This window comes from Cryphonectria parasitica (assembly GCF_011745365.1).
Source record: "Cryphonectria parasitica EP155 unplaced genomic scaffold M406scaffold_11, whole genome shotgun sequence".
NCBI lineage: Eukaryota > Fungi > Ascomycota > Sordariomycetes > Diaporthales > Cryphonectriaceae > Cryphonectria > Cryphonectria parasitica.
The window spans coordinates 174705-200651 of record NW_024468919.1 but is presented as its reverse complement, the minus strand read 5'-3'; the positions used below and the strand labels follow the sequence as shown (position 1 = coordinate 200651).

The following is a 25947-nucleotide window of genomic DNA, read 5'->3' as shown; positions in this document are numbered from 1 at the left end:
CCCGTTGTAGCCTGGTGGCCTGCTAGAGGCAGTACGGGTTATTATTAAGTGACATAGCCAAGACTAACATAAGTTACAAGAGCCGTTGCCATTTTCTTGAAATTTAAAAATCGCCTTCATGCAGGCTTCATGGTCGACTCATATATCTAGACTTACTCAGCCGAAGATTGAGGCTAGGAACTCATCCGTCGCAGCGTCTAGAGCGTTCATCTGATCCTTTGACGCCCCGAGGAAGACATGATCAGCCCCCTCCACTTCGTGCAAGGTCACTGGCACACCGACTCCCTTCAGTGCTTCTTGCAGCAATACACTCTGTAACAGTGGCACTACGTGATCATTCGTCCCGTGAGCGAGGAAAAAGGGCGGCGGCTTCTCGTCGTCGGAAATGTAAGAGATAGGATTGGCGCGGGCCACTTTGTCTGGGATCTCCTGTATGGCGCCGCCGATGTATTTGGACTCGGGGCTGTCGACAGGATCGTGCAGCATACTCTTGCCGTCCTTGGGAGCTTGGCTGTCCATCTGCAGGAAATCCGTCGGACCATAGTAGGCAACCACACCAGAGACGGCGCTCGAGGTGTCGAGATGGTCACCAACATCGAACTCGTCCCCCTTGGCGCTGGCGCATGTGACACCCAGCATGGAGGCTTGGTGAGCACCGCTGAGGTAGTATCATGGGCGTCAGTATTCAACCGGTGACAACAAAGAAAAGACATTGTTTGGATATCCCTTTTCGAGACATAGCAGTGTAAAGAGACTGGCATCCGACGGCTGATATACACAGCCCATCTGTGGCCATTTCCGGCCAGTAGGGGTGGTGATCTCCTTTTAGCTGTCGCACAAGAAAAATTCCCCGAGTCACGCCACTCCCTGTGGTCTCGGTAGTCACAAAGGTCTCGAGACTGCTCAAGCCCCGAGGACGAGAAGGCAGGAATCGCGATACAACGTACGCTGACTCTCCCCACGCAATGATGCGATGCGCGTCGAGATCATACTCGGAGGCATGAGCCCGCAACCAACGCACGGCAGACTTGCAGTCCTCCACGGAGGCGGGGAAGATGGCATCACCACTCAGGCGATAGTCCAGTGAGGCAATGGCAGTTCCCTTGGAGAGTAGTCGGCCCGGGAGCAGAGTTGACTCTTTGGAACCAAACATGAACGCGCCACCTGAGAATTTTTGGAACTACTCGTCAGCCTTTCTGTCTCTTTTGTCACTCTCTTTCTCTCTCCAGCCCACGACGATAAGACCTCGAGTTAGAGAGGAGCGTATTTACTCACCGTGGATGTAAATGATGAGCGGGATCCTCCCGGGTCTGCGGGACTCGGGCTTCGGCAGATACAGGTCCAAGCGTTGCCGAACATGGCCCTGCGAGCAGTACTGGATATCCTTGTGGGTCTCGACATCCTTGGGAGGAACAAACTTTGAGAAACCAAGAGCAGCAGGACTGGAGTCGGTCATCTTGTCAACGGGCAGGCTTTGCTTGCTCGGTGTTGGAGACGCACTTGCTCAAGCAGCAGCAGCAGCAACAGCAGCAGCAGGAGGAGGAGCAGCAGGAGGAGGAGGAGGAGGAGCTATGTATGTGTTCAGATGGTGGTTGCATGTGGTCCTGGGGAATGCTCCGGATCGAATGGGTGACGACACGTCTACTCCGGGCCCACTCTAGATTGTGCAGCGTGATTAGATAATCAACCTTGGGCATGAATTCACTTGGGCTCAGGTGTCTAATGTAGATTGATTGGCCTGCGGACCAGGTTCTTTTTTTCTCCCTCTTCTTTTTTGTTTTCTTTCTTTTTCTCTTTGTCCCCTGCCTCCAGATCGAAAATGTGATGCATTGTGGACTAACACTCGGTTTCAGCTAAGTAGTAACTTAACGTGAGACTACGCCATAGCGCACGCCCATCAAGGTAAAGTAGGCATTATTTAATTATCTTCTCCAATTTAATGACTGTGCTTTCTTCATTATAGGATGTGATATAATAATTATGAATTCGTCTGTGTGCCTGATGTATCTACACGGCGCCCCTTCACCATTCTGATCCCTCAGCTTTCGAAGTCTGGCTTTTCATCATCTCAAGAGTACCAACAATACTCTGACAGGCAAGCACCACATTCGCTGGGCAAGCTCGCCGAGCCAACCTCCTTCACCACGAGGCCACAGGCAAGACAAGTTGCCCACGCTTCATCTCCTCCCTGGGCTGCTACCTCGTAGCCGTCGGTAATTATGGCCTCTGTCTCGGTGGCCGTGTACTCGAGCTGCAGCGTCGACGTGTTGGAAGCAAAGGTCCAGTCTGCGTTGGGCAGGTAGATGACAGTCACCGCGTCCGGCTCGTCACAGCCAAAGAATTGCGCCTGCTTCGTGCTGAAGTTGCCCACAGCGGGGACCTGGGGAAATCGTCCGGCCAAGCGTCCGGTCAGCGTGGCCTCATATGCAGCCACCAGGGCCGCGCCGTCGGGATAGTCATCCTCATCATTGCCATTGTCACTGATGATGAGGACCGAGACGTTGCGACTGGGCTCGAGGAGCGGGAGGATGGGATCGTTGTGCTCTGGCTCGCCTCCGTCGACGAGGTACAGAGTGTCAAGCCCTGAGATGGAGCTGGTGGTTGTTGCCGTGGTGGAGTTGAAGCTCTTGAACGGATTGGCAAGGATGGAGTATCCATACTCGGTTGTCGAGGTGTACTCTTCAATGATGCCGACGATGGAGGTGGGGAAGTCCTCCGTGACATCAATCTGAAGGGCAGTGTCGCAAATGAACTCTTCCAAGATGTCGGACGATGTTCCCATGACCCAGTCGACCCTGTCAAAACCCACTGCGCACTCGGAGGCCAGACCGTTTGTGAAGTTGCTGCCCAGGTACTGGGTGCTCACAAAAGCGGACACATCATCCGACCACGAGCCAAACTCGTACGGGTTAAACTCAAAAATGGCCTCGGTCTCGCTGGGAACGCATTCCCCTGTCAAGAAGTTGATCTTGGTGGCGGTCATGATAGGGAATGGGACGTTGAAGGAAGTGAAGTTTGACAGGGAGGTGATGTTGGACATTGTGAAGCCTGCAGTGCCCTGTCCGCCGGCCATAATCTGGTACGACAGCTCTCTGCCCCATGCGTCGACCAGAGAGACCGGGAACCCGGCTGAGGCCTTGGCTATGATGTCCTCGGCGATCTGATCATAGTCGGCCACGGTCGTGGAACTGCTCGAATTTAGGATTCCACCGGCTAGTTGGGATTCCCATACGGTGGCCTCCAGGGAGGATATCGTGGGCCAGTTCCCAGTGATGAGGGAACTCAGTAACCACGCTCCACCCGACAGGGCAGCGTGATATGTGAGGGCCTGGTAGAGTCCGGCAGTGCTTGCATTGCTGTCTCTGCTGTCAAAGGCCTTGATCACACCGGCACCAACAAGAAAAGCTCGGAAGCCACCGCCCGAGGACGACAAGGCGATGGTGGGCAGGCTTGTAGTGTCGACGTCAGGCAGCGCGGTGGCTAGCCACGTCTGGAGGGCAATATCGGCATTTGCCTTGCGCGAGGTGATCCAGCTGGCCTCGGAGGCGGAGATACCATCTGCAGACCTCACCAGCGTCTCGTTTGGGCATGTGGTGAACGAGGGCGCATACGCAGAGGAGGCAGCCAGGGCCACAGAGGGCCCCAGGGAAAGTAGTGCGAGGGATAGCATGGCGTCCAAGCCCTCAAGCCACACTTATACGCCGCAATGTAGTGGATTGAATATAGGGCCGGAAAGGGGAGATCAGAGGGCTCTGGCTGGAGATATCTCGACTAGGCCACATTATTACTTGTCAAGAGAAAGAATGACGGGTCTTGGCAATTTATATTCTTCTTTTAAAAGCCTCGTGGGTAGTGCCGCATTTCCGTCAGAATTTAGATTTGAAGGATGGGGATCTCGGTAGAATCTCGTCATCGCCACATGAGATGCGGTATCATTTTACTCAATCCTACAGCGTAGCATTGTACACCAAAAAGAAACGCCCCAGACACATTTTTTCCTTCTTATTTCTTTTTTTCCTTCCTTTCTTCCTTTCTTTCCTTCCCCCGCCTCCGTCGAAAAAGCGGCTATTCCTCATGTTGACAAACCTGCAGCTGATTTTGTGCTCGAGGCTATTGAGGACCCCAGCAGGCGACATTGCGCACGGCAGTATAGCCCGGTACGTCGGTCATTATCTCTGTGATTGGTTAAAGCGCACGTGGTCGGTAGCAATATAGCTTTGTCCCGGTGGGGCCTCCCGGACGGGCGTATGCGCGTCTTCCGCTGATGCAGGCTGAAATTGAGAGAAAAGGGGGGGTCATGCTGACTGGCTTGGGGAGGGCGCAAGGTCCCAGGGACATGGCCACACCACACGCAGAGGTCGCGTGGCCTCGCTCTGCTGCAGAGGTACCATCGTCGCAATCCTACTATTTTTGAAAAGACCATCCCATCCGGGTAGTTATCTCCTGGGCCCAGCACGTTGGCTATGCACCCTATAGTCCTGAAGTTGCTTGTGTGTGTGTGTGTGTGTGGCGCAAGAAGATGCCAGGTTCCAAGTCCAGCACGCCATTCGTCAACACTAACTGTATGCACCGTTCATCCGTTGTCCTCCGCACGATTGGAAAGATGCAGAGCAAGAACAAGACATCATCAGGTCATTGTGTATCATTTGGAGATGCATCGTCGGTGACTTCACAGTTCCGACCTGGCGAGGGATTTGTTTAACAACACTAATCAATCGAAACGTCGGCTTTGAAGCGTGGCAAATCTGGCTGAAAGGTGCATACAGTCTCTCATAACCACACCAAACACAGTACCCACAGTATACAAGTTCAAGTGTACTGAGCAAGTCTGCTTTGGGAATACATTTCGCCTGCTTTCAGACTATCACTCGGCTCCAGAACTATCAGAGCCCAAGCCCCCTATGGTAGGCCAGGCATTGCACTCATCGACTACCATATTGGATTTGCCTTCGCACACGTGGGACTTTTCGAGTTCCACAATCTATACAACCCATGAGCATCGCTGAGCGATATGCAAGAGCGGGGACGTCAACATCCGATCCACACTGACCCAGTACTATTCTTCCGCCCTCCTGTCTTCCCCTTCCCCTCTGTTCAGCGATTCAGGCAAGACAATTGCCGGAGTAGGATTTCTGGAAAACGATAAACAGACCAGACTTTATGATACAATCCGACGAGAATTTATCCGAAGCAAAGAATGGGCCCTGGAAGAATCACAACCACCCTACTCATTTGGGTTCTCCATCTATCTTGCTCAAACGCCCACATATTGATATCCCTGTATATATATGTTGTCAACTGTTGCTTGTTTCTGGGCTGACTTTAATTGCTAGTACACCACAAAGAGCCTCATTAGCGCATACATTAATATTATATATAGCCAAGGCCACGGCGAGGTTCGCCACGTGTGCTGAACAACTGCAGGCGGATGTTGCCGTGCAGGAAATTTTAGAGGGAACCTACCATATGACCCATGTGGCGCTTTTTATTTATCCTTTTTCCTTTTTCCTTTAGCGCAAGCAACCCACCAAAGTAGCAAGCACTGCGAAGGCAACGACTCGATGCGCCAAGTATTCGAGCGTTGCCTCGGTCTGAGCACCTGATCCCACCATGATCTGCGCCGTACGAGTCGAGGGTGGGATCGTTGTCCAAGTACTATCGATATTCTTCGTCGACGTGCCGATTAGGCGTGCGGTGGTCATTGGTGGGCTGGGGCTGGCTATTGGTGGACTATCTGGGCCTCGGCTGCTGACTGGGCTTGAAGCTGAAGAGGGGCTTGATGTGCTTAGTGTGCGGATCTCGGTCGCAGTAGTAGAGGAGATACTCTTCCCTATCGTATTCGGCGTGTCGACTAAAGTTGCAGCAACACTAGTAGTCTGCGGCGCGGTCCCATGCGGCCCATAGTAAGGCGTTCGGAGCCCAGCAAGAGCCGACGGCGCCCCAGTTTCCATATCGTTGGAACATAATGGACAGACGGTGACGGTTCTCGTGAGGCGGATCATCGGTGGCGGGGGCGTGGTGCCCGCCCAAACGGTGATAGTCGTATACTCCGCGCTTTCACTGGTGACCCAAGTCTTGCTGGTTCTTGTTATTGTACTGATCGCTGAGCTGGGTTTATCTTGAAAGTTTTGCGAGGGAACGCTGGTTCTGGATGGGGCCGCACTCGTCGGACTCGTACCCGTAATACTATCAGAGTTCCCAGTCGAGGGGCTGTTGGCTGACAAAGAACTTATCGTTGCCCTGGACGATCCAAATTCCTGCATCAGTGCAGAAGTTGTCGTGACTCCCTCGGACGGTGGAGGGGCAAACGAAACCAGACTACCGGATCCCGGTGTCGAGGCACTCTGGTCTGAGGAAACAGACGAGGTCGCGGATGACAAGCTGTATGGTGCCGACAGTGTCTGACTCGGATTTGAGACGGTCATATCGTCCGGAATGCTGATAGATGACGAAGTAATAGACATTATTGAAGACTGCCCAATTAGATTGTCTGTAGAGAAGGTCGGAGTTCCGTTCGGCTGTGGGCGAGAACCTATGCTCAATTGTGAGCTGTGAGGGGGTACGGTCGTGGAGGCTGCTGATGGTATTGTGGATGCAGAAGATAGTGATGACGGAGTTATACTTGTGAAAGAGACTCCAAGGTCTGTCGCGGTCGAAATTGCGCTGGATGTTGCGGATAGGCTCCACGACATGCTTCTTGGGGAGGAAGATGAAATTGGTGCCGAGGTCAGAGGATGGATGGACGTCGACTCAATATTAATGTATGACCGCGAAGTCGATTTGGCAGACCCATCGCTCGTTACCACTGTAGACACAGATTGAGGACTGATCGACGAGGCGAGTATAGTATTCGAGCTGTATATAATGCTACGAGTTGGCGATAAGGAGAAGCTAGTGAACAGCGATGTACTCGCAAGACGTTCGCACTCAGTGTTGTAGATGAAGCGTGAATATAAATAGACGACAAGAAGCTGGACTGCGAGCTTGGTCTTGTGGTATCTGATGATAATCGGCCGGCGGAGGGTATCTTCGTAGGTATTGTGCTGCTCGAATGCATACTCCTTGTTGTCATAAAAGTTGACACGGAGCTGGACCCGGTCGAGTAGATCTTGGTTGAAATACGCAGCGATGAACTTGATAACACCCTCTGACTCCCTGTAGAAGTTGATGAGGGCGAAGAGGTTGATGACGAAGAAGGGGACTGTGTCTGTGGAATTGCATCGACATTATTGATAAAGCCTGCTGAGTCGAGAAAGGCATCCTGTAGATCACATATTACAAAGGTGATATCATGGGACCCAGGAGTCGTGGTGTAGTTGATGTAAAGCGGTTTTGAGGTGAATTGATAATTGCTGTGTTCGCTACCTGACAGATCTAGAGAATCATCATAGTCGATGGTCGGTCCTTCCAGATATCCTGTGCTTGTTTGCGGTGTCGATGCGTCAAGTTCGAGGGAATCTCCACAATCGCATAAGTTGAGTTTTGCAATTGGAATGTCATCCACGAGAACGACCATAACGTCTCGTGGATCACTACTTCATCCTTAGCAAAGCCCCTTCATAACTTATGCAGAGTCCTGATCAGCGGTTCACTGACTTGGATACAAATGCCAACGTGGCTGTCAGACCCGAATATCCTTCTCCAACTACAACACTCATGGCGAGAGTGGAGGCATCAAAAGAGTCACTTCCACATTGCTCTGATCCATTGAAGTTGTTGTTTGTTGACTGATTACCGTGCAAGGTCGCGTCTATCACTAAACCTGTTGTGAGGAGTGCACCGCCCGTCATGTTCCACGGTCCATTTGTAAAGGCGCCTGAACTGTTAGCAGCCCCGTCGAACGATCCACCACTGAGGGCCAAAGGAGCGTTAGGGAGCTCATAAATGAAAGCCAGAGCGATGTCAGCCAAAGCCTCCCCAGAGTTTGTTGCGACAACCACCGTGTTGGCTTGTACCCAAGAACCCGAGGCAACAAGCGAGAGAAAGAGAAGATCCCTGAGAATCATGATATCTGCCAAATATTACTTGAAAGAGACTCCACCTGGAATCTTCCTAAATCAAAAAGAGAAGAAATGCTCCGAGCGATTGTCAGACTCTTGAGGAACTGTTAAGCCTGGGCCACCTCAAGAAGAAAAAGTAGACAAACCGCATAAGGAAGGCATTTAATTGATCATGCAAAAGTGAGAAAGGCAGCAGTGTGAGGGACGGAACAAAAATTATTATTCTCCTATGCTGCCTCGACTATAACTTTGACAAGCACCTATAGATGCTTTATTGTGGATGTACTTTTTGGATGGTTCCCCCTTCAAGACAACGGCTGAGGCGGTTTACTGGTTTTTCACGCCATCTTCAAAGATCGAGTATTCTTCCTTAACACACCTTGAATTTTCTCTGCTGGGCGGTACATTCGACCAGCAGACCGCTAGAGGATGTTAGCTTGTTGGCGTTTGTTCATTACGAATTACGCGCACAAAGGGGCGGGATTGGACCGCAGTTTCGGAAACCTGCCAGCTCGCCTCTCCCGATGAAGTGAGCAAGGTAGCCTATGGTGCACCTGGACGAGGACCTGACGGTGGCAGGCCATGGATCTCACCCAAATTAGTTCTGTGGGACATCCCTCCCGATTCAACACTCTTGTCACGATGTCGTGAATCTGTCCAGCGTTATTCGTGAGTTCTAGAGATGCGTGCTCATGTTTGCTTGTGACATGACATATTGTGTAAACAAGAAAATCCAGCGTGGATCGTCCTATCGAGTTTACTATCAAGAGAGCCCGCACTGTTGATGACCATTATTTGAGTAGCGCGAGCACTGTCAAGAGAAAGCCATCAAGACAAATCCAAATCCAGCTGGGACTTTAGGCTAGGCTCGAGTGTCTTGAAGCAACAGAACGTGGGCTCACAAAGAACCGGTCCCCTAGTAGAACGTGCGGCGACGGCGATAACTACCGCCCCACCAAGGGCTGTATGTGCGATAGTCTCGCTGGGTGCTGACGCCGACCTGGTCAGCGACGTTATAGTAACCCTCGCGAGTGAGTCTGCCCTGCTTGATGTCGATGGCCTTTGTGAGCTCTTCATCGCCCTCCCAAGAACTGCGGCAGTATGGACAGGGAATCTGAGCGGCAGCGCCACCGCCTGCCTGTCGCTTTGTGGCAGCCCACATCTCGAAACATTGTCGATGGATGTTCTGGCCGCAGGCAGCCTTGCACCAAACCAATTGCTCCTTGCCGGGGCTGGACTTCATTTCTTCGAAGCAGATGGGGCAGTCTCCCTCGACCGGCTTGCGATTATTGTCCTTGTGATCGGAACCGCCTTCCGCCGTGGTTGTGCCAGGCGCGTTGTCCATGATCTCCTTCAGCTCGGTGCTGAGAAGAGCCAGCTGGTAGACATGCTGAGGCTTGGCGCGGAGAACTTTCTTGAGGACGAAGACGATGTGTTTACACTGGTTGCGGCCTCTTGCGTGAGGACAGTCGCAGGTGGGTTGACGGGCGATGCAGACATTGTAGATGTTGCCCGTGCTGCCGGAAACTTGCAGGTTCAGCTCTGGGCAGTCTTGGGTGCCGCCTCGGGTGCGAGAGAGGACGAAGAATCGCTGTGTCGTGGCACGCTCGAGGATGGCAGCGAAGGCGGCAGGTGGTTTGTCGCGGAATCTGGAATCTCGTAAGAATGTTAGTCCAATGTTAACCCTGAAGCCATCTTGCAAGCAGGTCTGCTAGCCACAAATGTTTGGGGTTGGACGGGCCGTCGCAGGCGCTTCTCGCCACCGTCAGCTCCGGCGGTCTTCGCCTTAGACGTCTTCTTGTTAGGCGGAACGTCTTCCAAGTATCCATCATAGGCCTCGTTGGTTGCGTAATTGGCTGCATAAGAGTCCTTATTGTCCTCAGCGGGCGTCTCAGCCTTCAACTTGCGCTTGTGGCCATGCGCACTGGTATCATCTGTAACGCCTGTGTGGAAGCTTGAGGATGGGCCGCTCCCAGTCGCGCTCGAACCAAGCGCGTTCTGGTAAGGGTCGATGCCCATGGTGTTGTGTGTGTGCGCGTGCGCGTCCGCATGCGCGTGCGCGTATGTATATCTGTCTGTATGTCCGTTCATGTGCGTATGGAGTGGCTGTACAAATCAATTGAGCTGGCTTAGCTGAGGATCGAGCAGTCTGTGTCTAGTCAAGTCAGGATAAACAAGATGAGGTGATCACATTCCACATTGGCAGAGTGGACAGGACCCTCTGGAGTGGTGCAACAATGGGACCCTGCGCGTATCCTGGAAAGGAATAGCGGGTTGCAGTATACACATATACGTCATCGCCGTTGTTTACCCAGCAAGTCCATTACTTTTTAATCATGTCAAGGAGGACAATTACCGTACAATCCTTGCCCACCAGTGTCAGCTGCAGGGTTTAGAGGAACCATAGAGGGCTTAAAGAGCCATCAAGTTTGCAACAAGCAAGAAGAAGAGATTCATCACAAGATTTTGGTGTGCTGGCAGTGTTAGGGAGGGGGAGGTCTCAAAGTTACCGAGGTATAAACGCATTCATGAAGTTGTACCCATGGACAGTTCCAACATGAAGAGCCTCTCGACAAGCCTTGTCCGCTGCATTGAGGAACTAGAAATTTTGTGGGTGATGAATGTGCCTGTGTGTGTTGTGACAAGAGGCTGGCGCAGCGGTACTCAGCGACCACAATCTCTGGCACGATATCACAATCCCATGTATCGTTTTCTCAAAGAGTTGGTCTTCCTCCAGCGTATGTTGATCTCTCTGACAGAACGAGGCAGAAGGCGGGCCTTTCTCCAAACCGGGTTCGGAGCTCTTGTGTTCCTGGAGGTATTGCAGTGGCTCTTATTCTTCGGCGACATATCGACGAGAAAGTAACGTTGGTGTATGGACCAGGCGATGGACATCGGTGGGGTAAAAGTAGCACAGAAAGATCCAAGGCTAGGGTTGATGGGACCTTCAGTGTCTTTATTCAGCGGTAGTATTCGCGTGACTGCATCAAAGTCCTAGTCCCTAGGTGTCTCACTGTCTCTGTAGTTCATATTTCTAACCTTAGCCGATGGACACCCCTAGCCAAGCCCCCCCTCCCAGAAAAGGACCAGGGGGGGGGGGGAAAGAGAGATACACAGAGAGAGCGAGGTGTACGCAAGTATATAGGGGTAATGAAGGGATCTCAGGCATACCCTTCCAGTGATCGGGGACGCGTCGCGACCCACGCCGACCGGTAAAGGCACCATGCCATAAGAATCTCCTTACTGATGGACCTCGGGGCTGTTAGTAGTGATCAGGAGCGCTCCGCCACGGCTGTGGACCCTGCATCATCCCCGAGATTGACGACGAGAGCACAAGAAAGTGCCCTGAGATCATGATCTCTTTGACCACTTACAGCCGTGCTGCCTAAATGCTGGCAGGCTGGAAATGCATGCAGGGCGCAAAAAGTCATTGCACGGCCTGCCTAGTCCGTCTTAAGTTGAAACAAACGAAAGGCAGCGGCTCGATCGACTTTGTGCATGCTGCGCAGATCTGCACGCTTGTCACGAGTTCCACCTTTCTACTATAGTATAAACGAATCGCAGACTCTTTCTCTCTGTCTTCAAAGGTTACATGAGACGACTTTTGGTTCACGTAGCAGTCAGCGCAGGTGGGTGCTCAGACCTGGCCCCCTTTGCGCGCTGCCAGGTTTCTCTTTTGGCAACCTGCCTGACTGGGAATTCTGTAGACGATGACGCACCCCCCTTCAGGTCTGTTCGGCCCCTGCTCGTTGTGCCATTGGCTGCCCGGGTCTGGACCCTCGACTTACACACGGGCATGCGGTGGGATCTCCCTCCGTGGGGTGTGGGCACCTGCATTAGCACCATGGCTATGCACAATGACCGTCGCCGACAACTTCTCAGCCAAGCGTCCCACCAGCCAACCTAATAGCACTTGAGAGAGCCCAATATCTCAAAAATCCCCGATGGTACTATAGCACGGCAAATTCACCCGCAGAGGCAGACGTAATGGCTGCCTTTGCCTCGGGGGTTGGGTTCCCAAACCTGCTTGCATCCCTCTTGTAAAAACCCCCCTTGGTAAGCCCTAAATAAAAAAGTAATTCGGGGTCTTGGAGCAATACGGAATGGATTTGCAGATTATTTTCCATTCTCGTCCACTGTCTTAGTTATCGTCGCCCTCGAGAAAGTCTGATTACACCCACGCCAGTGACGCCACAACACCAAAACCGGGAATCCACCAGCGCAACCTTGGTCCGGATCGCCACGTTCTATACTTCCAGAATCAATCCCGCCCTGTCAAAAGAGACCCTTTTCACCGCTCCCAATCCCTTCATCGAAGCCGCGACTGGCTGAGCTGGACTCATAACCTTGTTCAACCGTTTTCTTTTATTTTGTTCCTCTCTCCTTTTTTGTGAGCACAGCAGTCTCTAAATAAACTATTCGCGAACCTGCCCATTGCTATTATCCGGTGTGCGTCAGGCACATATACACTCAGTCTCAATCGACATTTCTAGACGACAAATTGCTCCTTAGAGAGACCCGACTTTCACTCCACCTGGGGTCAAAACAGTGGTAGCTCCGTCTCCAGGCTCCCAAGGCCCACCATGAAGTTCACCGTCGCAATACCGCTCGTCGCCTCCATTGTGAGCTTCGTGCTCACCATCCTGGCACTGCTTGCCGGCAGCCACAAGGGGTTCATGGAGGACTACCACGTGGTTATGGTCAACACTTCCACGCTCGGCCAGAACTTTTTGGCGAATCTCGCAGACGGTAGCAGTAGTTCCACGACCACGGGTACGACAACTTCGGCAACTCCCACGTCGACCGATAAGGGCGTGCTTGGCGGCCTAGGTGGTCTCTTTAGCTCCATCGAGGCCTCGGCGACTGCTGTCATTGGCTCTGTGGAGAGCGAGGCTGCCAGCATCCTCAACGACATCGGCAATGATGTCGCGGACAAGCTGTCGAAAGAGCTGGGCATTGAGCAGTTCTACTCATTCCACGTCCTCGACCTCTGCCAAGGTGACTATGCGCCAAACGCCACTGCGTCGGGCGCATGGCTGAACATCTCATCGTGTACCAAGTGAGGACCCCCCGTATCCCCTCTTGAATCTTTTTGGTTCCTCCTTCCAGCATGCTAATACGGTCTTCTCACAGGCCATTGAACTTCTGTAAGCTAAAATTGAACGGACTGAACTCCTCCAATCTAATGCATCCATTCTGAGGGACAGCGTGCTGACTACTGGAGCAGCCTCCATGGACATGTCTGACCTCCTCAACAAGCAACTGAGTCTCGGTCCATTCAACGTGTCCCTCTCGGATCTTGGATTTACCCAGAAGCTGGAGCAGAAGCTGAGCAAGCTGCCGACCGTTTTTGAGGCCCTGGCCGCTTTATACATCGTCAGCACCATATTCACCGGCCTGTCGATACTCGGCGCGGCAGCAGGCTTCTTCCTGATCCCGCAGAAGGGCCGCAAAGTTCTGGTTGCCAATCTCGGTCTTGCGCTAACCGCGGCCCTCGTTCTCTTCATCGGCAGCCTCCTGTACACCGTCGGCGCCACTGAGATGGTCAAGAAGATCCGTGAAGAAAACGCCGATGATATCGGACTTGAGGTCACCGTCGGCTCCAAGTTCCAGGGCCTCACCTGGGCTGCGTTCGCCCTTATGGTCGTCGCGACGGGTTACTGGACCTGGGAGCTCATCGCCGCCATCCGTGCCAGGAGAAGGAACCAGCGCACGCGCGGCAAGGTTGAAAAGCACTCCATGGACTCCAGCTGGGACCGTCGGAACTATAGATGAGCTCTCCTGGTTTGATATTCACCTGTTTCGAATCTTGTCTGGGAAGAAATTGTGTGTGTCGATCATCCGGGACGGTGGGCCTGGTGCCTCCGTACGCGCCGCTCTTTCATGAGACTAGAACGGTTGGCCGATACTTCGCACCCTCTTAAGGGATGTCGTCAGTTGCCTGTATGCGTCTGAATTAGTTGTGCATTATTTCTTATGTCTTAGAGATAGCTGAGGTCTCTTGTGAAGATTCAAATCGGTCTGGCTTCAATAAAAAAAATCAGGATGATGTCTGCGTCTTGGTTTGTGACAAAGAAAGGCGAGTGAGTATAGTACGATGAACCATCCCAAGTAACAACATTGCGTAATTAATTGGTGTGACGTTCATCAAATCCAAGTCCCAATTTCCTTGTCCGTGGCCTGGATCAACTTAACTATCTACTTCCTTATGATGATGAAAAGGCCAGCCTGATTCACCTTTGGCGTGCTGTTGCCCAAGTGGTCGTCACCGAATAAAATTCACATGAATGACATGCAAACATGATCATGTTGCGAATCTAAAGTTGAGGATACGTAGTAATTGGAAGTGACCACGGTCAAGTACCTAAGATATAAGAGTAATATCTGTGATAGCGTTTGCAAATGATAGTTGAAGGTGTGCCTGACCTTGAAAGCAATACATGATTCGGGAGGAAGATGAGAATCTTTGCTGACAAATGTACTTGAGATTCGGACAACATCAATTATTCCTATAACCTACGCGGGCTATATCGCTCGGCCCAAGTTCACAACCCACGTTCTGCCGTTTCAGACGGAAGCCCTCACAAGTAGGACCAGAGAGCTGAAGGAACAGAAGGTTCAGGGTGGCTCACTCCTTCGCCTTGGCGATTCTCACCTTCATCTTCTCAACCAACAGATCTTCGTCGAAGATACCTGTTACACTCGGCGATTTGATGACTGCCTCAGACCACTTGTGGAAATTGGGTGCCTGCTCAGCAAAGGCCGTGAGGAGGCCGGCTGGTAGAAGTCCGTGCTTTGCAAACACCTTGAGACGGAGCACAAATGGTGCCGTCAGGACCTTATGACAATACAATTAGTATTGAATTATGTATCAATGGGGGCCCCCGTAGTAACTCACCTCGGCAAACGTGAGCTTGTTGCTGCCTCCAAAGAACGGGCCAGCGTCTTGGAGCAGAGGCTCGATCTCCTTCACTACGACCTTGACCAGGCTGTCGGCGAGCTCGCCGGCCTCATCTTCAGCCTTAGCCTGCCACGTCTTCGTGTACACGCTGTTGCACTTGGAGAACCATGCATCGACAAAGAAGGCAATGCGGGCCCGAGTACGCGGGCCCTTGGGGTCGGAAGAGGCCGGAAGAAGGTGGCTTGGGTACGTATCGGCCAGGAACTGGGCCACAATGGCGGACTCGGTGAAGATCTCGCCGTTGTAGGAGAGAGAGGGAACAAGTCCACGCGGGTTGACTTTGAGGTATTCCGGAGTTCGGGGGACGCTGAGGTCGATGATTTCCTAGAATTGGCACGATCAGCTTGTCATTCTCACACAAACACATAGCAACCGCTTGCTCCTCTTTCAATAGTCAAAGTCCTTTACTCTTGCGAAATCCTCGCCAGCGTCCCTTGTCGGCCCCGACCTTCCGTGTCTAATTAAACCCCCCTCCCCCAACCCTCCTTTTTTAATTATTATAATGGTAGAACAGTGTAGCAAAGATTTCACTTACCTCCTCAAACGAAAGTCCTAGTTCCGCTAGAGTTATGTGTGCCCTAAACGATGCCTGAGGTTAGCCCGTCTGAACTGTTAGGCTGTTTCCAAATCATGACCAGTGAGTTCATGCGACTTCTGTAGCCTCGCCCTGGGGGTCCTGAGGACCCAGGCTAGATGTCATCGTACCTATGCGCCCCTGGGATCAACTTTAGCCTTTGCTGCTTTCATAGTCACGACATCAGTGAACGAGACCGCATCCTTACATGGACATCCATGGTTGGTATAGAGCTTGATAGCTGCATTTTCGGAACCCATTTTGGATGATTGAACCGTGTACAATAACGATGAGAATGACTTTGAGTGTCTTGGATTTAGTGATAGAACCGAATATGTGAAGCCTACATTGATTCCCTGGCCGATGCGATGGTGGAGGGCCATCGCATTATTAATACTCCCTCACATTCCCCGCATCAATGGATTTCAAAGCCGGATTGCATCATTCACGGTGGGATGCCGTTTGCCGGAATGCGGCCCAATAGTTGAATAAGCAGCAGCCATTTGTAAGATCCTGTAGGTCCATTCACTCTGTAGATTTTGCTCAAGCGTTGACCTGGCACTTGTATCATGTCTACTAGATAGATGGTGGCCAAAATAAAGCTATAATTGCGCTGACTGTTATTCAAGTCAGAGCTACGCCATCGGACCCCGGCCTTGTGGTCGAACCCGAACGGGAGCAGGCTAGTCCGGCCCTCTCTGGTGTCCGACCGTGCAGCCGAATTCCATATACTAATTCCGGCGTGGGCCATGCTCTTCCAAAACGAAGATTCCCATTCTGATGGATTTTGCTTCGTCGGTCCGTCTTGACTGTACACTCACAATCATCAGGATACTCGGCTCCACGTCAGCCACGGGCCCATATTCATTTCCCGGGTACCTGATGTGGCTTTCCTCCAACCTTCCGGCCTCATAAGGTCTAGTATTTGGCGCCTAATTCTTTTTCCTTCTTGATCTGATCCTGGTCGACAACGATCACTGCTTTCCCTTGCATCTTGCCACTGTGCACCTTCTCCAGCAAAGTTTCAATTTTATCCAGGCCGTCAAAAACATTTGTCTTGACACTGACCCCGTTCTCTGCGATAAAATGTACCATATTCTCGCTCTCCTGTGGGGACGAGACTACGCTACCGTGGACGCTGCACAAGCATTAATACATGTCAGCTATCGGCCGAGCAAGAAAAAAGGGTGAGCTGGAGAAACTGCTACAAGACGTCTCAAGACTCACCGAATGTCACGCATTACCAGTTCCTGGAATGGGATAACAACCTCGGCCGGTTGAGCGATTTGAACCATGGTTCCGTGCATCTTGGTCACTGCACACCCCAGAGCCGCAGCCGATGGTGCGTCCGAGAGCGTGACAGTGGCATCCGTCCCAGTACCCCCAACAGCTTCTTGAATCTGCTTGACGACAGCGTCCTTCCCCTTTCTCGCATCCACGACAAGATCAGCACCCATGGTCCTGGAGATTTCCAGGCCATCGTCCCGCGCATCGATCCCCACAACCTTCAGACCCTTCTTCTTGGCAAACTGAACACCCAAGTGCCCGAGACCCCCTCCAGATCCGACGATAGCAAGCCATTGCCCCGGTGCGAGACCAGCCTGTTCGACCCCTCTCCACGACGTTCGTCCTGCACACGCCAGTGGTGCGGCACTGAGAAAGCTGATCTCGTTAGGCAGTCTTGTCGTTGAGCGTGCATCGCAGACGGCATACTCGGAGAAGAATCCGTTCCTGTGTACTCCGCAGTGGCCTTCAACGCGGATACAGTATTGCCGCCAGGACTCTGTTGGGCCAGTGCAGTCGAGACACTTGCCACAGGAGTGAAACGGGAGTCCACACATAACGCGCGACCCCTTCCAGTCCTCGACGGATGCCCCACCGGCCACAACAGTGCCAGCTCCTTCGTGAGAAGCAATGACTGGGAGTGAGGTGCCGAAGATCCCCTGCTGGATCATGCTGTCCGTATGACAGTAAGAAGCCACGGCTATTTTCACAAGCAGATCATGTGGACCGAGTGTGGTAGGATCTGGGACATCGACCGTATTGATCTGGTAGGGTTTCTTGAACTCAACAACCTAAACACGCAAAGACGAGTGTTTGATGTCAGCAATGCTGTGGGCATCCTACCAAGTGAATTGCGATGCTCATGTGCACACTTGCCTGGATAGCCTTCATCTGCTTTGGTATATTTTCTGCAGCCATTTTATCACTTGGGAATTGTTTCTCTGAGAACGATCTGGCAATGTGGAGAAATTCACGCAGAGAGGTAATCAGAGAGTCATCGGTCGCATGCAAGATGAACTCTGTCAAAAAGAATTTCCGTGGTGCTAAATATGTTCAAGAAGGTTCATAATGTCGAAACCCCTCAAGAGGAGTAGACGTGAATGACGTCGTTGGTTGCAATCGCCGAAGCCGACGGCGATTTCACATTTGCGCTTTCGGATTTACATATACCGGGTTCGCGCAGTCCTTGGCTCGTGCAAAGCATATCGGTCGTAAAGTTTTTTTTGCGCGACACCATCGGAGAAACACGAATTTGTTGCACGCACTCAAATATTTCACACTAATTGATTATATCCCCCTCTCCCTCCTTTCTCCACTGCAGGAGACGCACCAAGCGCTGGAAATAGCTGCCAATACAAGATGCCTGCTGCTGCAACTGTACTGACGCCGGGACTTGATTCTCAAGAACCCAACTGACCTCAGCAGCAACAATATGAGGCCGTTCGTCAATGATATCGTGTCCACAATCGTCCACCCGCACGTACCGGGCATTGGAGCTGAGGCCGAGCTGGGCTCTCTTCAGCCGCTCGTCCTCCGCAGCCCACAAGTCCCTGAGCCTCAACTCCTCGGCAGAGGTGCTACCACCGCGTTTTCCGAGCAGCGAATCAGCGTGGATGACACTCAGGGGCTTAGAACCGAGGATCTGCTTCTTGTACTGCTCGGCCTCGTGCTTGATCGGGGTCTCTTGGCCCGTCTCTGCAAGGACCATACCAGCGACCTGCGTGGGATGCCACTGAAGGAATTGTCGTGCTATGGCGCCCCCGTAGGAATGTGCGATCAGGATGTACGGCGGCCTCAGCTGCAAGGCCTTAAGGAGGGCATCAAGATCAGATACGGCTTCCTCAGGCGTTTGGGAACGCGAGACTGCCATCGTGTTCTGTCCAATTTTCCGCCTCTCATAACACAGAACTTTTGTGTGTTTGCTGATTTCCCTCATCAACGGGAGCCAATAATCTATGTGCGGGCCCTGTCCGGAACCGTGGCAGCAGATCACACAGACGTTCGGAGGTTCGTTGGCTGAATCTTTGACTGGAACATGAACAAGGCCTTTGTCGACATCGCTGTGAAGGAGAACATAGCTGAGCTGCGTGTTTGGATCCACTAACGTGGCGGGATGCATTATGACCTGGAAGCCTTATGCGCTGGCTTGAAGATGAAGTGATTGCATTCGCACAAATGGCGCCTGGACAGTTTGAAGATACGCAGCGACGTATTTATGAAATCTTGTTTGATGATAAATAGTGGCGCTTTTGGTAGCGGACAGCAGGCAGCAACCATGGGCGCAGTGCTGGACAGAGCTCTGCCAAGCGCTGCGCCACACTGGTATAGAAACTCGCATTTGGCTTCTGGAAAAAGGAAAAGCGCCCTGGAGGAACCCACCGGCCCAGCCATTGTATCAAAAATACAAGAAAAAAAAAGACTGTACAGCACGAAGCAATAGTTTTGGTACGATGATTTCATTCCACCCTAGTCATTATTCTACTCTTCGATGGCATGTCACGCACCCTTCGCAGAGCCCATAATACCCCCACCCTGTAATCCTCAGCCTACCAAGCGACTGGCTCGGGCAAGATGCTCGGGCTGTCATCATCGCTCCTGATGGTGTCGAGGATGAGATGCTCAAAGGTGGACGAGTACTCAACTCGAGGCGTCAGCTGCTCGACACCCCACAGCTGTGACAGGAAATTCAGGATGCTCGTGTGGGTGTACTCGCCGCCATAATTCTGCCCCTGGTTCTCGATCAAGCCCTTGCCGACCCACGGCGAGATGAGCACCGTCGGTACTCGCACACCCAACCGGTCGAAGGCGAAGGTGATATTCTGGCCGTCCTGCGCCGTCTCTGTGTACGTCAAATCGTCGCCCGCGGGGACGTTGACAGGAGGAGGCCTGTGAGATAGATTTTAGCTTGAAAACGCGCCAACACTGAGGGCATATTTGCTCAGCATACACATGGTCACCGAATCCGCCGTGCTCATCAAACGTCAAGATGAACAGCGTCGTGTTCCACTGAGGTGAGTTGCGGATGGCCTCGTAGATGCCCTTGATGAAAATCTCTCCAAGGACGATAGGCGAGGGCGGATGGAAACTCTTGTGAGGCGGTTAGCACGAGTGTGAGGTTCAAGCGAGGCGATGAGTGAACAACTGCTTACCTGGTAGGAGCAACACTCTGGGTTGATGTACGTAAACTGCGGGAGGGTGCCAGCTGCAGCGTCGGTGTAAAAGTGCTCAATCGCCTTGATGTTTGTCACGTTGGCCCCAGACTCTGCCGTCCACTGGAGTTTTCGATCGTTAGCATCTCATTCACCAGAGAACAAAACATGCTTTTCCACTCTCTCATTTATCCTTTCCGCCCAGCTTCTTCTTTGGGGAAGAGGAACCGAAAGAGAGGGAAAAGTGGGGCGGGTGGAAGGTTTTGTCAAGTGCGACGTCGCGACAATACTGACCGAGTAGAATGCTGCATCTGGGTTGAATCCCAGCCTAAGGTTCAACAGTAAGTTTTTCATTCGTGTATATGGGACAAAACTTAAGTTGAATACCCTTACCCGGGTCCGGTGGTGCTGTTTTGGTAATTGGTCCAGGTGATGTTGTTCTCGCTCAGGGCCTGGAATATGCTTTTCTGCGGGAGCCCGTACACATCAAAAGCGTCGTCGTTCTCTCCATGGCCGTGCGAGGTGCCGCTGGTGATATAAGCTCTGTTGGGGTTTGTAGGTCCCGGCACAGAGCAGAACCACCGGTCGAACAACACAAAGTTCTCCGCTATTGCGTTGAAGACGGGAATGTGTTCAGGCGTCTGTAACAAAGTTCAGCAAGAATCTTTTCACTTGGCCCATCTGAAGCATCATGTTGTCCACCACTCACATAGTAGTTGATTGCCTCGGCCGCTCTTGTCTTGTTCAGGGTGTCAAACGTAATCGACTGCTCCGTGACGAATCCACGCATCGTCTCGTACTCCCAGTCCGCCGCCTGAGCCACCGCAGTCTCGTTGGGGTGGAATGTGCTGAAGAGTTGCATGTTTACACCGCTGATGCTGTGGTTAGGATCATCCGAGGCCACATCCGCAGCCAAGGGCCCAGCACAGATGTCAGCAGCCTCTGACGGGTCACTGGCGTTCAGGCTGTTGCAGTAGTTGTGGTGCAGGAGACCGTCGATAGTGCTGTTATACGTTAAACCTCCGGCAAAAGAATCGAATGATCTGTTTTCCTCCACTAGCACCACGACATTGGTGATCTTGCTGCGCCAGTCGCTGTTATCCGAGGAGGTATGTGTTTGGATGTTGCTGATCCCGGGGGCGGCACCGGCCAGTCCGGCTAGAGCCGCGAGAATGACGGCCTGGATTGCCATTTCTTTTGGTCCGAGGTCTGCTTGGAGACAACAAAAGCGTTCATGTACAGGAGAACAGTGACGCGCCGTGATATTTCATGGTTTATAGATGCTACATTATGACAGTACTTTATCTACTACGCCTTGATTAAGAACCGACCAATACACAGAGGATGCCCACTTAGGCTTGCAGCGATCAACCGCATTATCGATTTCTCTTATGCGATGTTACCCCGCTAAGCGTCGGTGTGTATATGTTTTCTCCGGGCTGGGATCCGGTCAGGGTAGTTAGGGAATCATGTTCCTGGCGCGTACTACATCTTGGCCTTTCGCCCACGTGCTCTCTGAGGTTCTGGCGGAGGGATACGAGTAAAATAAGTTAGAGTACCGTATTCATGCAGGATTCTGGAGGGATGACCCCGTGTCTGTATCTCAAAGATGCAGTGTTCTGGCGAATTATTTGTTCCTCTTCCCCCCTTCTTTAGGTAGCTGAGCCAAAGGTGCACGTGCTAAAGCCATCGGAGCGAGCCTGATATTGACAGGCAGTGTCGCATGTCATTATGAAAGGAAGATCCGTATTTGACGAAGTGAATACGCTATGGAGATAAACCGGGGCTGACATCCACCCACCCCCCGCCCCCCCCCCCCCCAACACACACACACAGGACTTTTCACCACCTAATACTATCTGCTCACAAACACAAGGCGCCTCAGGTCGACACTAGCCAAAAAGTTGGGGTTGTGGCAGCCAAGACGGCAGAGCCGGCACCGACACATGGCCTCGAGAAGGAACCTCAATGGACCGTTTATCGACCCCAGGGAAGGCGGAAGATCATGCAGGATGCAAATCTCCACTTAGTTGACCCACTGTGGAGGAATTCAACTATCCCCAATCTGGCAGGTCGTTCAACACCTGCTTCATCGACATGTTGTGTATGGATGGTGTAAGCGTTTGGATTTTTATACCACTGATTGACTTTAGACAGGAACACGTGCAAACTGAAAGACGATATGAAGGCTTCGATATGCCCTTATCTCTGCTCCCTCCGCGAAAAGAAGAATGAAAGAGAGAGGAGAGAAAGAGTGAAATTGGATGCAGAGAATTCTTCGAAATTCATGCAAACTCAATATCAGTAGATACTAATGGCTATTAATAGAAATACAAAAAGACAAGAGAATGCCCAATACATATATAGTTCTTGGTTAATGACTAAACTGTGATAAATTCCCTTCTGGTGATCATTAAGTCATTGATTGTCCCAATCCGTCGGCAGTCAAGCCCAATTGAGCCCAATTTGGCCCGAAAGTTTTTCACGAGCAGGCGGGTTGCGAGGATTGGTGGTTACATTTACGCTTCACAAGGAGCAGTACTTAAGGCTTTATCCAAGTCGACCTCAATCTGGTTTCACTTTACAACTCTTAGAATTTAAATTGGAGATATCGATCTGGACTTCTCCTATGATGCCAAAGAAGAAAAGAAGGAAAAAAAATCTACTTGCTCAATTCCATATTTTGCTCCATCCAGATTGGAGAGCAGTCTATTCGGAATAAAAGAAGAAGAAAAAAGTGATCATGCGAGGCCTTGGTGAAGGTCCCAGTGCGAATCGCTGCCAGCCGCGCTTCCTAGATCTTGTCCCCAGACGTCTCTGAGTCATGACCACCCTGGTCATCGGCCATAATCGGATATTCAGGTGAATCGCCAACCAGAGGGGCGTCCACAGATGTCTTTTTGTGGCCAGGGCAGTCAGGCATTTTCATCAACGAGGCCGAAGCACCCTTCGTAGCCCTGTCAAGCATCTCTTGCCGAAGTTCGGACAACTTTTCATATTTGTCCAATATATCCCGGAAAACGCCTTCAATGTTCATCTGCGAGATAGCTCGCACCATGTTCTCATTATCCATCAATCTTTGTAGGTTTGACCACGGGGCGAGAGACTCTCTGTGATGTAAAAGGGCATCTCCCACTCTTCAGAGGTGGTATCGGCGTCGTAGGTAGCGAAAAGGGGCTGAGCGACCGGGATCAAAACATTTTTCGCGTAATTAGACATGGCAAAAGGCTCCCATTTCGACTGTTCAGCCAACGTAGAGAAATTGTCGACTTTCTTTCGGAGGTCATCTCTCTGTGGTTTGGTGACCCGTAAAACCCGAGTTATGGTCAAGATCGTGTTTGCTGGATTGGAAAGACCACGTTGGCGCAGGCACTCTTGAAGCGACAAGTACAGGACCTTCGGACCCGCGCGGTCAAAACCAAGTTCTTTCAAGACACGGGCCAACTTGTCCTGAAGCTCTTCACAGAGCTCTTTGTGTTTCTCGGTCTTGTACTTCGAGATACCTCCATATTGGCTGACGGCTTTGATCCTCTCAATGCCTTCGCTGGTAAATCCAACGACACCATGTTCCCCAACGTTGACGAGTAGGGGATCAATGATGCCTGCTGCAGCACCTTCCCTCAAGACCGCCCGGTGAAGCCATGTGAGGAAATGTCTTTCTTTCTGGGAACTCAAAAATGATGGAAGTTCGGAGTCAATCTGTTCGCTCATCTGTTCGACAGTCTTGACACGTTTTGTCTTCTGAGGAGAATCGTCACTGGAGACCATCTTCCTCTTTGAGGGCTTGGTATCTTCACCCAACACGCATTTATGAGCGTAGTTCTTGATCTGTAACGCACTCATGGAGCTGAGAAATTTTGCCACGCGTTTCGAATGATAGCGACTGACTGGTCCTTGGTTCTGTTGCGTCTGAGAAGTATGCTCGTCTTCACTTTCCACTTCGTCCAGAGCTTCATCCACCTCTTCTTCGAGGCCGTGTTCATCGGCCAACTGATAGAATCTGTCTCGAAGCTGCGTAACGCGTGCGTCGAGCCGTAGATTTTCTCATATTTCTCGTGAACCTGAACCTTTCGAATCAGCTCACTGCAATCGTCGAACTTGGCGACCTCAATGCGGCGCTCTTGAAAGCCCGCTTCCATTGCCACATTCTGGGCGGTGAGCTGATCATTCTCTTCTTTTATCTCCTACTTGCGAGTTGTAAGCTCTTGGACTTCTCGCTGAGGCTTGACTCGTCCACGGAGGCCAGTTTGTGACGTATTGTCAGCAGTTTCGAATTGAGCTCTTCAATCCGGTCTTCGTAACTCTGCTTCATTTTGTTGAAGCGGAAGTCGCACTCAGAGTTCTTGCATCGGCTAGCGTCATTCGAAGAGTCTTCCATGGTGCTGGTGGTGTGGAATGATGGTTGGAGGTCTTAATTTCTGAAAGATGATGGTTTTTGGTTGCCTGGCACGATAAGCGCTGTGCTACTTTTGAATGACAAGTCAACGGGGTGTTTGATGGTATGGTAAAAGTGAGGGGAACACCGTACATCGAAAGTGGGAATTCGAACTTCTGTTGTCTGTTTTGATTCAGGGTTTGCCGCTGAACTGGGACGTTCCTTCCTCCGTACCTTCGAGAAAGAGGGGAATTGTTGAGAGCTGCGCTTCCTGTCGCCCAACAGATTTCTCAGCTGAGAAAGTGGCGTCAGAGAAGAGAGAACCTCCAGAAGTAACAGAAATGGGCAAATTCAAGGTCAAGGAGGTGTGAGGAAATAGTCTTTTCAGTTAAGTAGAGAAGGGAGTGTGAAAAGAAGACGATCACAGTCTTGGTGTTTGGATGGGGAGATGCGCTTCCTGTTGCTAAGAACTTTCTCAGGTGAAAGGTAGTGGAAGACAGGAGAGAGAAGTCAGAAGTAATGGGAACGAGCAGATTCCAAGGTCAAAAAATAGTGTGAGGAGAGTGCCATTTCAATTGAATAGAAGGGAGAGTTTAGATGGAAAAGGGCCACTCACGGTGTTGGGGAGTGGATGGGGAAAGAAAAGAAATCCCCAGACGTTGAAGTTTCTGCTCTTATCTGACCAGGACCAGACCCAATAACTCTTACCTTCTGTGTTGAGGCTTCTGAAAATGTGTGCGAGAGGAAGGTTTGCCGCAGAGGTCGTCAAATTGCATGGAAGTTGAAGTGGAAATGTTATATGTGTGGTGGAACTTGAGAACGGAAGGTCATAGAAGCTTCTGGCAGCCACGAACCGATCGTAGTACGGTTCGTTTTTGTTGTTTTTCAAAGGCTGCAAACTGCGAGATGCAAGCTACTCGATCATATGGAAGCTCAACAGTCTGACAAGTTTGTCGACGGAAAGACGGGTTTTGGTCGTAGTCCGCACGAACTGTGCGTTGGAGTTCTGAGAGATCAGCTGGCTAAAGGAATGGAGGACAAGTATGAGAGAAGAGAAGAGAAGAGCCTGGATAATCAATTCGTTGCTTTCTATTGAAAAAGTTGGCTGAACCAGGGATTCATATGGTTACGGGAAAAAGAGGAACGCAGAGTCCCCCACTTGCGGCCAGCATTTTCTCATCCAGGCGTGAAGGAAAGAGAAAAGAAAAGCCCGTTCATTTGGCCCAACAATTTTCGATCCAGATTTCGAAATGAGATTACCGTTCTGAATTGAGACTCCCATCGGGGCTTTTGAGCCCAAAGCCTTGATTCCAAGCTGAGATGTGAGGTCAGCCTGACTTCGCGATATGAACTTGTTGAGCCAAATCAGCGCTTAAGCAAATTTGGCTCACTTCCCTCAACCAGGTCTGTTAGGTGGGGTGAAAACATAGTCACAAAGATGGAGAGGAGGGTGCGATTTTCTAAAGACTGATTTCTGTATGCTGTTGAAGAATCAATTGGCAAGAATGAGCACTCCAGCAGACTGGATTTGTTGAGGATGATAACTTGTTGAGAGAGATGAGATGAAGGTGCCTGGCAGCTTACAGACCAAGCGTACACACTGG

The 25947-nt window shown here is 51.4% G+C and overlaps 11 protein-coding genes across 11 annotated transcripts; 1 reads left to right on the top strand and 10 right to left on the bottom strand.

The window, feature by feature from the left end:
• Positions 1–27: 27 nt before the first annotated feature.
• M406DRAFT_353923 (alpha/beta-hydrolase) lies at positions 28–1456 on the bottom strand (the record flags this gene model as incomplete). Its single annotated transcript, XM_040922794.1, has 3 exons — positions 28–658; positions 948–1164; positions 1276–1456. 3 exons carry the CDS (start codon positions 1454–1456, stop codon positions 157–159), a joined length of 900 nt encoding a protein of 299 aa, XP_040770893.1. The 3' UTR covers positions 28–156.
• Positions 1457–1955: 499 nt separating this feature from the next.
• On the bottom strand, positions 1956–3670 carry M406DRAFT_297238 (FabD/lysophospholipase-like protein; the record flags this gene model as incomplete). The annotated part of the gene is made up of 1 exon (XM_040919300.1): positions 1956–3670. The coding sequence occupies one exon, from the start codon at positions 3668–3670 to the stop codon at positions 2069–2071; it is 1602 nt and encodes a 533-aa protein (XP_040770892.1). The 3' UTR covers positions 1956–2068.
• Positions 3671–6318: 2648 nt separating this feature from the next.
• Positions 6319–8006, bottom strand: M406DRAFT_75293 (uncharacterized protein; the record flags this gene model as incomplete). The annotated part of the gene is made up of 4 exons (XM_040925828.1): positions 6319–6749; positions 6911–7207; positions 7366–7532; positions 7597–8006. 4 exons carry the CDS (start codon positions 8004–8006, stop codon positions 6319–6321), a joined length of 1305 nt encoding a protein of 434 aa, XP_040770891.1.
• Positions 8007–8699: 693 nt separating this feature from the next.
• M406DRAFT_358645 (uncharacterized protein) lies at positions 8700–9403 on the bottom strand. Its single transcript, XM_040923959.1, has one exon. It carries the CDS (start codon positions 9343–9345, stop codon positions 8917–8919), a length of 429 nt encoding a protein of 142 aa, XP_040770890.1. The 5' UTR covers positions 9346–9403; the 3' UTR covers positions 8700–8916.
• A 38-nt stretch (positions 9404–9441) lies between these two features.
• M406DRAFT_358643 (uncharacterized protein) lies at positions 9442–11146 on the bottom strand. Its single transcript, XM_040923958.1, has one exon. The coding sequence runs from the start codon at positions 10089–10091 to the stop codon at positions 9669–9671; it is 423 nt and encodes a 140-aa protein (XP_040770889.1). The 5' UTR covers positions 10092–11146; the 3' UTR covers positions 9442–9668.
• A 1244-nt stretch (positions 11147–12390) lies between these two features.
• M406DRAFT_297234 (uncharacterized protein) lies at positions 12391–14149 on the top strand. The gene is made up of 3 exons (XM_040919299.1): positions 12391–12758; positions 12831–13050; positions 13208–14149. The coding sequence occupies exons 1-3, from the start codon at positions 12584–12586 to the stop codon at positions 13773–13775; spliced, it is 963 nt and encodes a 320-aa protein (XP_040770888.1). The 5' UTR covers positions 12391–12583; the 3' UTR covers positions 13776–14149.
• Positions 14150–14482: 333 nt separating this feature from the next.
• M406DRAFT_283607 (thioredoxin-like protein) lies at positions 14483–15868 on the bottom strand. Its single transcript, XM_040918522.1, has 5 exons — positions 15744–15868; positions 15667–15676; positions 15497–15539; positions 14899–15285; positions 14483–14838 (listed from the first exon to the last, which is right to left on the bottom strand). Exons 1-5 carry the CDS (start codon positions 15793–15795, stop codon positions 14629–14631), a joined length of 702 nt encoding a protein of 233 aa, XP_040770887.1. The 5' UTR covers positions 15796–15868; the 3' UTR covers positions 14483–14628.
• Positions 15869–16453: 585 nt separating this feature from the next.
• On the bottom strand, positions 16454–17490 carry M406DRAFT_343551 (NAD(P)-binding protein; the record flags this gene model as incomplete). Its single annotated transcript, XM_040921883.1, has 2 exons — positions 16454–16673; positions 16763–17490. The coding sequence occupies 2 exons, from the start codon at positions 17488–17490 to the stop codon at positions 16454–16456; spliced, it is 948 nt and encodes a 315-aa protein (XP_040770886.1).
• Positions 17491–18215: 725 nt separating this feature from the next.
• Positions 18216–18812, bottom strand: M406DRAFT_233964 (alpha/beta-hydrolase; the record flags this gene model as incomplete). The annotated part of the gene is made up of 1 exon (XM_040915961.1): positions 18216–18812. A coding segment is annotated over one exon (597 nt), but the record flags the coding sequence as incomplete, so codon positions are not given.
• A 222-nt stretch (positions 18813–19034) lies between these two features.
• M406DRAFT_348629 (phosphoesterase) lies at positions 19035–21204 on the bottom strand. Its single transcript, XM_040922409.1, has 6 exons — positions 20678–21204; positions 20362–20609; positions 20263–20296; positions 19969–20091; positions 19767–19906; positions 19035–19705 (listed from the first exon to the last, which is right to left on the bottom strand). The coding sequence occupies exons 1-6, from the start codon at positions 21158–21160 to the stop codon at positions 19366–19368; spliced, it is 1368 nt and encodes a 455-aa protein (XP_040770884.1). The 5' UTR covers positions 21161–21204; the 3' UTR covers positions 19035–19365.
• A 1558-nt stretch (positions 21205–22762) lies between these two features.
• M406DRAFT_75286 (uncharacterized protein) lies at positions 22763–24115 on the bottom strand (the record flags this gene model as incomplete). Its single annotated transcript, XM_040925827.1, has 3 exons — positions 22763–23078; positions 23186–23979; positions 24053–24115. 3 exons carry the CDS (start codon positions 24113–24115, stop codon positions 22763–22765), a joined length of 1173 nt encoding a protein of 390 aa, XP_040770883.1.
• Positions 24116–25947: the final 1832 nt, after the last annotated feature.

Excerpts from the sequence above, each read along its gene's own strand:
- M406DRAFT_358645 (XM_040923959.1), bottom strand. The coding sequence starts at position 9,345 with ATGGACAACGCGCCTGGCACAACCACGGCGGAAGGCGGTTCCGATCAC.
- M406DRAFT_358643 (XM_040923958.1), bottom strand. The coding sequence starts at position 10,091 with ATGAACGGACATACAGACAGATATACATACGCGCACGCGCATGCGGAC.
- M406DRAFT_297234 (XM_040919299.1), top strand. The coding sequence starts at position 12,584 with ATGAAGTTCACCGTCGCAATACCGCTCGTCGCCTCCATTGTGAGCTTC. Across the intron at positions 12,759-12,830 it reads TCTCGCAGACGGTAGCAGTA|GTGGTCTCTTTAGCTCCATC; the intron begins GTTCCACGACCA and ends TTGGCGGCCTAG. Across the intron at positions 13,051-13,207 it reads GCATGGCTGAACATCTCATC|CGTGCTGACTACTGGAGCAG; the intron begins GTGTACCAAGTG and ends TCTGAGGGACAG.
- M406DRAFT_283607 (XM_040918522.1), bottom strand. The coding sequence starts at position 15,795 with ATGGGTTCCGAAAATGCAGCTATCAAGCTCTATACCAACCATGGATGT. Across the intron at positions 15,286-15,496 it reads TAGGACTTTCGTTTGAGGAG|GAAATCATCGACCTCAGCGT; the intron begins GTAAGTGAAATC and ends TGCCAATTCTAG. Across the intron at positions 14,839-14,898 it reads ACAAGCTCACGTTTGCCGAG|GTCCTGACGGCACCATTTGT; the intron begins GTGAGTTACTAC and ends TATTGTCATAAG.
- M406DRAFT_348629 (XM_040922409.1), bottom strand. The coding sequence starts at position 21,160 with ATGGCAATCCAGGCCGTCATTCTCGCGGCTCTAGCCGGACTGGCCGGT. Across the intron at positions 20,092-20,262 it reads CAGATGCAGCATTCTACTCG|TGGACGGCAGAGTCTGGGGC; the intron begins GTCAGTATTGTC and ends CGAAAACTCCAG. Across the intron at positions 19,706-19,766 it reads GGCGGATTCGGTGACCATGT|GCCTCCTCCTGTCAACGTCC; the intron begins GTATGCTGAGCA and ends TCTATCTCACAG.